This window comes from Alligator sinensis, unplaced genomic scaffold, assembly GCF_000455745.1.
Source record: "Alligator sinensis unplaced genomic scaffold, ASM45574v1 scaffold484_1, whole genome shotgun sequence".
NCBI lineage: Eukaryota > Metazoa > Chordata > Crocodylia > Alligatoridae > Alligator > Alligator sinensis.
Genome location: NW_005842515.1, coordinates 1,137,873 through 1,150,617, shown reverse-complemented (window position 1 = coordinate 1,150,617; position 12,745 = coordinate 1,137,873). Strand labels below are relative to the sequence as shown.

Here is a 12,745-nt window from a genome sequence, read left to right as displayed (position 1 = left end):
CTATGTCTGAATCTCTGAATTGATTCAGAGGGTTCCAATTTGATTCGGAGAGGTTAAAGAGTCCTCTGATTTGATTCAGATTTGGAGATTCAGCCACCAAACTGAGCCGAATCTCCGCTGAATCGAATCAGGGACTGAAGCTGCACACAGCCTTACTAAATATTGTATATTCAAATGCTGTTAATGTGATGGTTATATAAACAAACTCAATACAACATATTTTTCACATCAATAGCTCTTTTGATCACGGGACTTGTGCTAATCATAAATGTGTCTAACTTGAGTCACATAAATTGTTGAACTTTTCAGTTTAAAAGATATGGATATAATATATTCTCTTGAAATGGCTTTAGAGGAGTTCACAAAAATGAAAACGTTATGTAATGCATTCAGAATTGACCGTAGTGTTACAATTATGGCTGAGCCCTGATTAATTGAAGATGAAATGCATTCATCTAACTGTGAATCTTATTTTAAATGTATTCCAGATGTGTAGAGGTTATTGCTAAAGAAGGACGGAACCTGAAAGAGCTATATTTGGTATCCTGTAAGATCACTGATTATGGTATGTAGTACAGCTTTTTTCCTCCCACCTTTTATCAAGATTGATTTCTTGTAGTTTTACTTGAGATTTTTGTAAAGCTATTGGAAATATTTAGGTATGGATTTTACTCCATAAAATTGCTAAACTAATGTATAAACGTACTTTCAATATGCATATAATTATTTGTGCCTGCAAGTTTCAAAGTTGATATACAAGCCTGCATGTAAATCATGCTTATTTGATTTAACAGACAGAGATGGGATTGGAGTATATGATAATTGTACCTTTGGAATGATCATGGAGAACACAAGGCAACTTACCCAAAAAAACCTGTGTTTTAAAATGAATTTAGCACATAACTAAGCAATTATGACTGTAGATTTTTTTAATTGCTTAATGTAGGATGTAAAACGTGGAATGTATCCTATGTTACTTAAAAAAAAAAAAAAATTGCTGTGCAATAATAGAAACCATGACAATTTAGGAGTATCAGGAGCAACAGAACTAGGCTTTGAAAAACTACAGATTAATTCTTTAGATGGATTAGGTTGCAAAAACTGTAGGCTTCTATGGCAAGAGTTTGAGTGATGATAGATCAAATGGTATTGTTTAAAACAATCAAATAGTAAGGAAACCCACTGACTCAAACTAGAGCTGGGTTTGGAATTTAGGCTCAGATCCAGAAAGTAAGGCAAGATCCAAATCGTTCTTTTAGGCACCTATTGAGAGTTGGGCAGAATTTTGACATCACAAAACGAGATCCAGTATAAACCTGCTGCAAAGTTGCAAAACTACAGAGCTGCTTAGATTCATTGCCCTACATTTTGACTGAAAAAATCCTTAGTCTTCTCATCTTGTAATAATAGTTTTGTAATAATCCGGATCAAGATGTGTAAGTCCTACCTAGGCAACTTTGTAATGCATGTCAGTGTTGTGAGGCGCTTGAACTGTGCCTGAAGGGAGACTCTTAGAAAAAACAACTTACATGTGGCCTGAAAATCCTATTTAGGTATCTAAACCCATTGATATCAATGAGATTTCCCGTTCATTTCCCCACAGCTTTTAGGATTAGTCCTAAGGTACCTGATTAGGATTCTTTCCACTTCCTTCTTTCTTTATTCCATGGCTTTAAGATAAAGAATATCAAGGTTGGTATTCTTTTTAATAAACATAAACGGGTCCCTTTTTCCAGTCTTGCACTGCTTTGCTTATCTGAAAGTTGAATACAAAGATTATTCTTGGCCTAGCAGTGGGACAAGACCTTGCAGCACATCACTGAGAAATAGAGGCTTGGTGCAAAGAAGTAGTGGGAGATTTGGGAGAGGAATTCTCTTTGGGTTGTAAAATGACAATGGAGATTCTGAATTGTTAGGACAGCAGTTTTACATTTCAATAACCTCTTCTCAGTTTGAAACTCCTCTACCCCTTAACGCAGTAACCAGGGAGTTACTTGGATGGTTAGATAAGCATCCTTAATTGTCAAAATTGAATTGTTCCATCTAATAGTTTATAAAGATTGTGAATCACTAGTTTAAATTGTACTGTGATAAATTAGCATCATAGATGTAGCTGATCTAATAATCACTGGGGCTTTTCAGATAACTTTTGGTGGTGCTTCTAACTGTCATGTTGCTCTTAAGTGGCTTGTCCTATTATAGAGAATGTCAGTGGAATGCATAGTATAGAAACTGTTGCTGGTAAAAGGCTGTTTCTCTTGCAAGGTGTTGTTACAAATGGGTGTCAACAGTATTCATATATTAATATTAGATTAATATTCACTCATACATACATTGGTAAAATCAGTGCATGAATACTATGGCTTATCTAGCCTTGGAAATTGCACAAAACTTTACTATTTTGAAGTTAAACATTCACATTTTATTCATCTACACGTGCACTTTACTGCAGTTTACTCATTAGCTCCACAGTAAAGCATCACCAGTTACATGTGTGCTGGTTTTAGGTGCAGTAAATTAATTAACTCTGCTGTAAGATAGAACGGTTGGGGACAGTACTATCTTATGGCAGAGTCATTTACTGTGCAGAAACAAATGTGTAGGCGGTGACTGGGACTGCAGCAGTTCGAGCCAGGGTGGAGTAGCCCTGGGCTGGCAGTAGGTTCATGGGGTTAGTCACATAGCTCTGCAGTTTCGGCCCTCTCGGCCCCCATGTAGCCCCTCTGCTGCCCAATGCTGCCGCCCAGAGGTTGGGGCTAACCCCCCGCCAAGCCTGCTGCCAGCCTGGGTCTGCCCCACCCTGACTCAAACTGCTCAAAAGTCACAGGCACATGTGCAGACGCTGCACCAAGGAGTAGCTGACTCTGGCACAAATTGTGCTGGAGTTTATCACATCACCTTAGTGGCATGTGTAGATACACCCACTGAGACTATGAACATTTCAGCCAAGTATTCTTGATGTGATAGTGAGTTCAATGAAATTGTGTCCATTGGTGGCAGAAATGTAGTTGTTTATTAGTTCGAACTGCCAAAACTGGGAATTGCATTAGTAAGTAAAACAGCATGATTTTACCAGAACAATTTGTTCTAAACATACCTTTAATTTGAGACACCAGGAAAGAATTAAGATATCAGCACTAATTGTAATTGTTGACCCATAACTAATACTGAATAGAGGGATGCATGGGTAAAATAATTACACATACTCTAAGAAATCATATCATGAAATGTGAAATTAAACAGTTTGTATGTTCCTAATTAGTTTTGTCAGTAAGATTCTGTGAGAAAATAAAATATGTAATCCTGAAAATGTATACTGTATTGCAAAAGATTACTAAAAATGGTGCACTGAAAGGTTCCCTTCCTACTGAAATCCAGAAGACTAATAAAATCCTCTAAAGCATAACAATACAGTCATAGGCAACATTAGTTTCCCTGGCATGCTGCCACCATGGAATTTAATTTGGTGGAAGACTGCACAGAATGATGAGTTTAAAAAATATAATGTAGCGGAGGGCATCTGACTCTCTTGGGCTGTATTTGGACACCAACAAATCTCTAACGCTGTTTTAGTAGATTTTCTGTTCTCACTATAGTCACGCAGGAATTTTTTATGTTTAATTATATTAGACAAAAAGAAAAACAAAAAAGGAAACCAAGGTGGAATTGAAATAGGCAGCAGATGCTAAGAGTTGTTAACTATATAAAAAAAGAAAAGAAATATAGTACTGCTTATTACACTGCTAGAGTTAAGTCTGTGTCAGCACTTTTGTTATAAACTTCTCAGGGGTATATAACTGCTGTAGAAATCTTTTCACCCTTAAAACTTGCCAAATCAAGTCTTAAATCTTGGAATAAATGTTTAACTGCCTGTGTATATATGTTGTGGATATGTATGTATGTACATGACCAAATACATTTTTTTCAAAGTTTAGGATGAATGTATCCAGCTCTGAATAACTGAAAAATAACATAAAAACTTGTTTTTTTAACACAGAAACATATATGCATTTTTAAAAGACACAGTCACTGTTTCTGTTGTTTAATTTTACTTTAAATAAGATATTTGAGCTTTAATTTTTTACCCTTAACTTTAAGAAAGGGCTTCATTTAGGAAGTTTTGGGAGGCTTTATGTTTAGTTTTGAAATGCTCATGAAAGTTGAAATGTTTATATTTAAAATGTTTCTGCTATTAAATGTATGAAACTCTGTAAATGTTTACTTGCTTCATAATGTTTTTATCTTTACATAAATGTTGTATGACTTACCATAATGCAAGTCAGTAGGATGGTAAACTAAACTAAAAGGTTTCTTTCATTCTAATTTATTTTAGTTAACTGATAAGTGTTTTAAACAACTGCCTATGCATTACTGTGAAACAAAGTTAATACAGAATCTACAATATTTGTGAATGAAGTATTTTTATGGTAAGCACTTGTTTACCCAAGACCATAGATAGCATGGTCAGGGCTGACTCTATTTCCATATACCATTTTGTCCTTTTGTTAAACAATAGTGAATTAAGCATGGAGTGTTAGCGTATCTTTGAATTTCCTGCCTTTTGTTGATTTGTGTCACAACCTTAACATTATTTAAACATAGACGGTTTTTGTATTTAATCTTTTAGTAAGAACTAGTAAGGAAGTTGGATTTTCTCAGCTGTGGGGAGACTGTGTGTCAAATGAATTAGGTTGATGTGAAGATGTATAGCTGTGAGAGGGGACAGCAATCACACACAGAATTGTGTAACTGTCTCTTCAATTTTCCGCTCTAATTCTGGGGTTTATTGATTTCCTGAGTGTTGGGAATTTGTTTGTAAGGAATACTTCCATGAGTAAAGTATTACTTATAAAGTTAGTGATGGTGCATAGCATTTCACCCAGTGAAACACAAAGGTGCGGTTTATGTTCAGAGATTAAAAGTTTTGGTGAAACTAGCCAGTGAATGGTTATGGAATGGCGCTGGACAGTTTAAGGATATGATCTTACAGCCACGCTTTCCAGGCATTTACTAAGAATTACTAAAGAAGCTCAACTTTCTCAGCTGCCTGGAAAGATCAAAGCCTCTATACACTTCTTTTCCACTTGCAAAAAGTAGTGAAACCTAATATTTTGGACTCCTTATGGAGAAAAGAATTTGAAATAAATATTTAAATTATAGGTTACAACTAAGAGCAGCAGTTAAAAGAAAGAGGTACCTGGGAACTGAGGTTTGATAAGAAATACTCAAACTAGGATCTATAACAAATCTAGCATGGATTGCCATAGGAACCTGTTTATTAGCATTTAAAAATTACAACATCCAAATGATTATAAAAGTGCAACAAACACAATTTAGAGGAATGGATACTTCTCCTTATCACTCGTGTCGGCTTATTGTCACCTATCCTGTATCCTAGATAAGACACCAGTGTTCTGGTGGCATTTGGATTTTCTAATACTTTGGACTTCACGGAAAAAAATGAATTCCCCACTTCTAGCAGTTGCACAGGGCTCCTCTAACACAATGTTTGGCTTTCTTGATCTTGCAATATTATGAAGAAGAATTTGAAGAACTCTATATTTCTGGTCTTTTCATTCTTGAGGTAGTGTACATAATCACTAAGCTCTATCTCCCTTCACCTTCAGAGTAGTTGGTGTCCTTGAGGGCATACCTTTAAAAAAAAAAAAAGAAAGAAAAGAAAAAAAACAAAAACTGTTTTTTTTCTTCCATAAGAGTGACTCATTTGTAGAAGCCAAGATGATTTTCAGAGACATGTACCTCAATTATGTACTTTCATAGATGCTTATCTGGAATGCTTTAAAAGGTTGTTACTGTCATAAAAAAATCCCACCTTTATACCAAAATAGCATTATGCATTCTAATTAGACTATTGATTCTTTCTTTTTTTTAAAGTGAGGTACAACTAACAAGGTTAAAGATTTATTTTATATAGTGCTGGTGAGTAACATTAAAATAATATGGGATCTGTATAAATTCTACTTAAAATAGAAATCCGGTTAAAATCTGCTTAAAATTACTCTTACTTTTTTTTATTAACTAAATATTCATTGATAAGCTTGATTTGCATATTAAGGAAACCTACACTATTCCAAGGTAAAACTTACAACAGTTTATTCACCTTTCTTCCCCAAAATTGGTATTTGATCTTATAAATCATGAAAAATATGTATATTCCTCATTTTTCCTTGCAAGTGAATATTCTGTTTCATGTTATAATTTGGTTGTGTTTCATTTGCTCTTGTGCACATAGTAAATGGTGTGCTTTTTTTCTAGTGATAGTCTTTGATTTCTTTTCATTTTATTTTTTTTAAATGCCCTCTACTCTATCCAGTATTGTTAGAAGGGTACACATCTTTTTGCAATAGAGAAAAACTCCAGCACTGACAAAGGGAAACTGAAAGAAAATATATTTGTAAGTCAAAAAGATATCTTTTTCATGTTTTACTGATTAGGTAAGCTCTCCTTCAATTTTTATCATTTAAATATATATAGCTTTCATTGTGCCTTTCAAAATAATACTAAATTGCTGCATTGTCAGTTGAGATTCAAGTTTTCGTAATTGGCTTTCTTCTCAAAATGAGTTTCTCCCTTTTTCTATTTTCCTTTCCAGCTTTACACACAATTATGTTTTTTTCTCCATAACTTTGCTTTTTTTATGGCCGAGTTCTTACAAATGGTAAGCATATGAACACTATTGCATAATACAATTAAGCACATGGATAAAGCTTTGCAGGTCAGGTCCTATACTTTCACCTTCAGTATTTGTTTTCTCCCTTCCCCACCCCCGTAAATTATTTGATGTTGAAATTTGTTGCTTTCCTTGCTCTTCCTCCCCCTCCCCTGCTGCCTGCCTCTCTAGTTGTTGGTTTTTTTTCTGCTATTCCTGTGGATTTCAGAAGTTTACACCTAATGAAGTCTCTTTAATAAATGAACTGGATCCCTCATGTGAAGTACACAAGCATATTTATTTATTTGGTGTGATAGGTTGAAAGTTTAAGTCCAGTAAACTTCAATCTAGATGATAATCAGTCTGTATCATTTTATGCTTACCAATGATACCTACTTCCCTTAGAAAAAAGTCTCTGTAGCAGCTACCAGGTTTTTAAATTTTTTAATGTTCTGTCTTTCAGAATTATACAAAAAATAAAATCTTTGTCCCTAGATAGCACTCATAAATCTTTGTCTCTAGATAGCACTCATCTCAATAGATGAGTGCTATCTAGAGAACTAACATAAATTTACTTCAAGAGTTAGGGTTAAATTTGAATTATGTTTTTTTTATATGGTCTGACAAAAAAGCAGTATCATGTATAATACCACAGAGGTTTGGATGAGAATGTGAAGACCCTGGAGCTTCATCAGTGTATTTCAGAACCTGTCCCATTTCCCCTTAATATTCCCGTTAAGTCAAAAATAGAAAAATGAATTACATAGTATATGTATTACTGAATGTCATTTTTTATATATCATGAATTTCCTATACTTGTAAAAAAAACTTCTGACTCAGATTACAGGCTATGTTAAAACACAGTCTTGTACCTATGCACCTGCTTAATTTTATTCACGAGTAGTGACATTGACATTAGAACCAGTGAGTCTATTCAAGTGAGGAAAGTTAAATAGAAGCATGTGTATTTGCAAGATCTGGGTCCTGATTTGTAATGCTCCTTAATTTTTATCAGCAGTATTCAAACAGTGGGGTGATACTCTAGACATGTAGCTAGCGTTTTCAGAATATGGTATTGTTAGAAAAATAATATTAAAAGATTTTCAACAGTAATTTTAACTACTGAGACAAAAAGTACCTCTACAGTCTAGCAGCAGTAGATGTAGTTCATAACTATCAAAAATCAATTTTCTCTGCATAACTTTGAAGAAGACTCTTGATGTCATGAAAATTCCATGCAGCTTTGTTTAAAAGTTGGGTTGGAGTGCCACTGTGCATCTTGAAGCCCCATACCTTGAGAAAAATTACAGCAGTAGCGTATTTTCCAAACAGCATATAGTTGCAAGTCCTTTGTCCTGCACTACCTAATAAAGGATTTTTCTCCTTGAAGAATGAAGTAAACTGAACTTTTAAGTTCTCTTTCTTTTGCTAGAAGGTGAACTGCTCCCTTTAACCTCTGCCCTCAGAAATACTGTACAGTGTAACAGGTAGTTAGAGGAAGCTGAATGTAGCAGCCCTTTTGGATTATCAGTATGCACAAACTAGTCTCCCACCTGTGATTTGGACTTTCTCTTTTGAGATGGTTATTCTAAATGCGGAAGACTGTGATATATTGTGCTTCACTTCCAGTTCCTTTCCCTTAGAGATGCCCACAGATACTGCTGCTTACATTTCAGTTCTTCTAAAGAAAACTTTCGTACTAGTCTAGAGGTTTATTTTGCTGCATGAATGAGAAATTGCAGGTAATAGGGAATCAGATGTGATAGAAAAGGACATTTAGAAATAAGAAAATGCACAAAATTTAAAGAGTAGTTTCTCACTTAACCTTTATAAAAATATATTTATTTTCCTGAGGTGATGCTTTATCTTAACTTCTTGATTTGGCATCATTGTTGATTAGCAAATAATAAAACACTGTACTGATGTCACACACAAAAATGGCAATGATCTTGTTCTGTTCAGTGCTGTATGTACAAATACATGTACAATAAATAAATAAACAAATGGATAAATAAATGTACAAATGCGTTTCCTGATTCCCATCCTTTGTCATTTACTCCATTTGGACAGAACATTTTGAAACTAAACTTTAGTTGAACCTGGACTATGGATTTTATACTCTTATTTTTTAATATGTTTACAGTTTTAAATAACCTTTTATAAATAATGTGAAACTTACTTTACTCACTGAACATGTTAACCGGTGGATTTGGAACAGTATACTACTACCAGCTTTAATCTGCTGTCATTTTGCCAAATATTTGTTTTTATGCTTACAAACAAAGCTTCTAGTTTTCCCTTCAAACCTGATTTCCAGTAGCACCAACAAATGAAGTACCAAACTTTTTATTAATCGTGATGCAAATTGTGGTTTTTCTTTTTGTATTTTTATTAATCCAGTAGTTAGCAAAACTGTCTTATGCCATTTAATAGTTGTGTTTCATTCTCTGTTTCAACCATTATTAGTTAAAAGATACCAAAAGGGGGGAGAGGAAGAAAACTCCCAAAATATTAAAAACATTTGAGTTTCAGGTAATGGGCATTTTGTCTAAGGAGGACTTTAGAATCAGGTGTATAGATTTGTTTAATAGCATTGTCAGAATAGCCTTATATATTCATGTATTTTTAGCGCATTTCATTACTAGCAGTCATGGATATATATTTTTAGATGTTTTAATGCTCTTGTATATTTGTGTTAAAGTCTGAACAAATGTAGGCCCAGTCCCTAAGCCTCTTATTAATTTGCTGAGTTCCAAAAGCTAATTATTGCAGTACTTTGAAAAATGTTTATGTTGTTTATATTAAAAGTGATCACAATATTTAGTATTGAAAAAAAAGAAAAAAGTGACTCATTATCAGTTTCTCTTCATTCTTATGTTATACTCTGTAAAACAAATATGTAGTTCCACAAGTAGTTAAATGTATTGTGCTATAAACTGAAGAAATGTATGACTTTCAATTGCATTCTTCTAAATCATTTTGGACAATTTTATGATTCTCTCCCACTTTTTTAATGAGATGCCAAAGATATAACAGCATAATGCATTTTTAAACATTTGCGTGTACTATTATAATGTTGCCTAAATAGAAGTGATTATTTTCTCCTTGAATCCATAAAGTATAATAAAGATCAGAATTGTTGAAATATCCTTCTTAAACTTCCTACTAAAATACTTTTAAATGTAATTGCTTGCATCAGATCAGAGTGAAATTTTAACGAAGTATTACTTATTAATTTTGTATATTAAATAAGTATGGTTTTTAATTTTTTCAGCTATTTATTGAATTCTAATTCTATTCAGGTTATGATGTCTGAGATTAAGGCACACTGAAAATTTTTTTTTAACCATATGCATACATTTGCATGAGGTATGTTAAGAAAATAAGAAGCATTTGTACAAATATTTGAAGTACAAACATTTTATTGGACTATCAGTAAAAAACAAGCACTCACACTGATATTTTGTGATATCTTCCCATAAATTACTATAGGATCATATACTTGTTTCCAAAAATAGCAAAATGAAAGTCAGTTCAATGGTAATGGGATTATCCCATGACCCAGCACAGAGGGAACTCTGAAAATAATTTTATCTGTTGTACCTTCATCTTGTAGCATATTATTTAGGCTATAATACTAGAACATTTGTGTATAAGATTAATCTTATATGCATTTACAGGACTATGTCATTGGATTTAAATATTTTAGAGGTAGGGACCATGTATTTTTCTCTTTCTTGTACTGAGAGGAAAACATAGTGTTAGCACAATTAACAACAACAACAACATTAAGAAATTCCTGTATATCAACTGTGGATGGTTCCAATATATGTGCTATAACACCTAATCAAGCCTAAGCTCTTCATCTTTATTTCCATGGTCCTACTTTATGCCTAATTTAAAAATATTTGATCTTGTTGCAGAAACTGTGCTGTTGCTTCTGTGGAGGACAGACTTCATTTAATTAGAAGTCTGAAAGATGGGTAACCTATTTGTACATTCTGTAATAAAAGCTTGATATCGAGGACCTGCTTTCATCAGCCTTAAAGATTTAAAGAGTATGGCTTAAAAAAGAATTACTTTCAAAGCAGTTTTTAATTTATGTATTTTACTGCCTCATAAGTCAAGTGAGAAGATTCTACCTTTTGAAATGTCAAGGATCTTCCTGACCTAACTTAACCAAGAACATCGCTTGATTTGCAATTCTCTTTCATTTGGTGCCATATCCTTGTTTATTTATTAACTGTACATGGTGAACCACGTTACTTCTAATTACAAAATGCCAAAGCTCCACAAATATACAGGCAGTAGGTTGTTAGTACTGACAACAACAAAAAGTAGAATTTTGCTTTAGGAGATTACTGAAAGTGAATAAGAAAGTCCTAAGAGAGACAAGTGCTTGATTTAGAATAGCAAATAAATAATGTATCTCCTGAACATTGTGAAATCCAGCATGTAGATCTGTATTTTAATTCTTAAATCTGTATTGTAGCAGATACATGAAATCTCATAGCTGTGGGTGTTTTAAGAGAAAAGGGTTTGAACTTAACATTTTGCATTAGACATTATTGCTGAGTATTATTCCTTCCGGGTTTAGGGGGGTTTTTTTGGCATCATTAATATTCTTTTCATACAGTCAAGGCTCATGATTTTGATGTTTCTCTCATATAGTATATAATACGTGTTGTAAAGTTAAGCTACTCTCTCTCAGGAGCTTGTGCCCTTGTCTGAAAAAGCATATTTGTCAAATTTTGATGAGACTGAGTTCCACCATGAACCTTAAACATGTCAGTTTATCTGATTAAGCCAGAGTTTAGGTCCCATTTCTCTGCCTATATTTCATAGTTAACTACAGAAAGAGAACTCCTGTTTTGCCTTGTAACTGCACATCTCTTTGGTCATGTCATCCAAAATAATACTCTTGTTCTGTTCCATACGGATGCTGTCTAGTAATCTCTAATGTATAAAACAAAAAAACCCCAAACCAAATGATGCCCACAATCCAGAAACAGACTAAAAGGAACACATGAAGAAACAAGTGACAAAGTTTACCAGCAAATAAGTCCTAGTACTTCAGAAGCAATGGAGGGTGTTCAGTACTTGTTAGGGGCATGGATCACTTGCAAAGTAAGGCTCTACAGTGAATACAAGTACTTTTGATTAGCAGATGAGACTTATTTACATTAGTTATTTCATGATAAATCCAAAATAAAGGTTTTATACTTATATGCTATAAATAAAATAGAATATCTCATTATATCTATGAAAAAACCTTTTTTAATGTATTAATTCCTAAAGAAACAGTGAGCCAAGTTTATTGGGTTTTCGCACACTTATAAAAGTAATATAAATAATTGCTAGTCAGGGAAACTCATTTTTTGAATTTTTTTTCAAATATTTCCTAAAACTTTTGTATTACAATCTTGCAAAGTCTGTAATATCAAAGACTGTCTTAAGTGAGTTAAATTTCCCCCAAAATACAACGAAAACTATTCATATTGGAATGGGCATATATTTAAAAAAGAAAACAAAAAATGGTTACCACAGGCGGATAAATACTGCAGTTTGTCTTCTCATTCCTCAAGCAGATGTCAGTACTTCTTTATATTATCCTTTTAACAAAAGGTGATTTACTCAAATGGAGCTTAGGTGCCTAAAACAGGACTCTGGTAAAATGTATGCATTTAAGTCCAAGTGAACAGTTCACAGAAACCCTGCTTAACTGGCTTAGGCAATCCAGACCTGCCAAGTGCCTCAGTTTTCTCCAGTATATTTGCTTAGGAGCCTGAAGTTAGCCCAAAGGTGCCATATCTTGGCTGAGCCAAGTTTTCACCATCTGTCTCCAGCTTCAGGCTTGCTGGGATTCATGTGATAGACATTCCCGTGCTAGAATCCCCTAAAGAGCTTGATTTAATAGACTTGATGTGACCACACCTATCATTCCACAAAAGTACTGTGTTCAGTATTATGGGCTGCTTCCATTAAAAAACACTGGAGAAAAAGTAATTAGGTAAATTGAGTAGATGGCATTTGGACTAAGTTCCAGAACCCAGGGTTCCCCTGTCTCAATGGAAT

At 33.8% G+C, this 12,745-nt stretch overlaps 1 protein-coding gene across 1 annotated transcript in view; it reads left to right on the top strand.

The window, feature by feature from the left end:
* Positions 1-440: 440 nt before the first annotated feature.
* The window catches only part of LOC102372246 (F-box/LRR-repeat protein 17-like), a 175,709-nt gene continuing 163,404 nt past the window's right edge, over positions 441-12,745 (top strand). Inside the window, 2 exon segments of the mRNA XM_014523633.2 lie at positions 441-478; positions 480-565. Of these exon segments, the coding sequence (XP_014379119.2) occupies positions 441-478; positions 480-565 (124 nt within the window).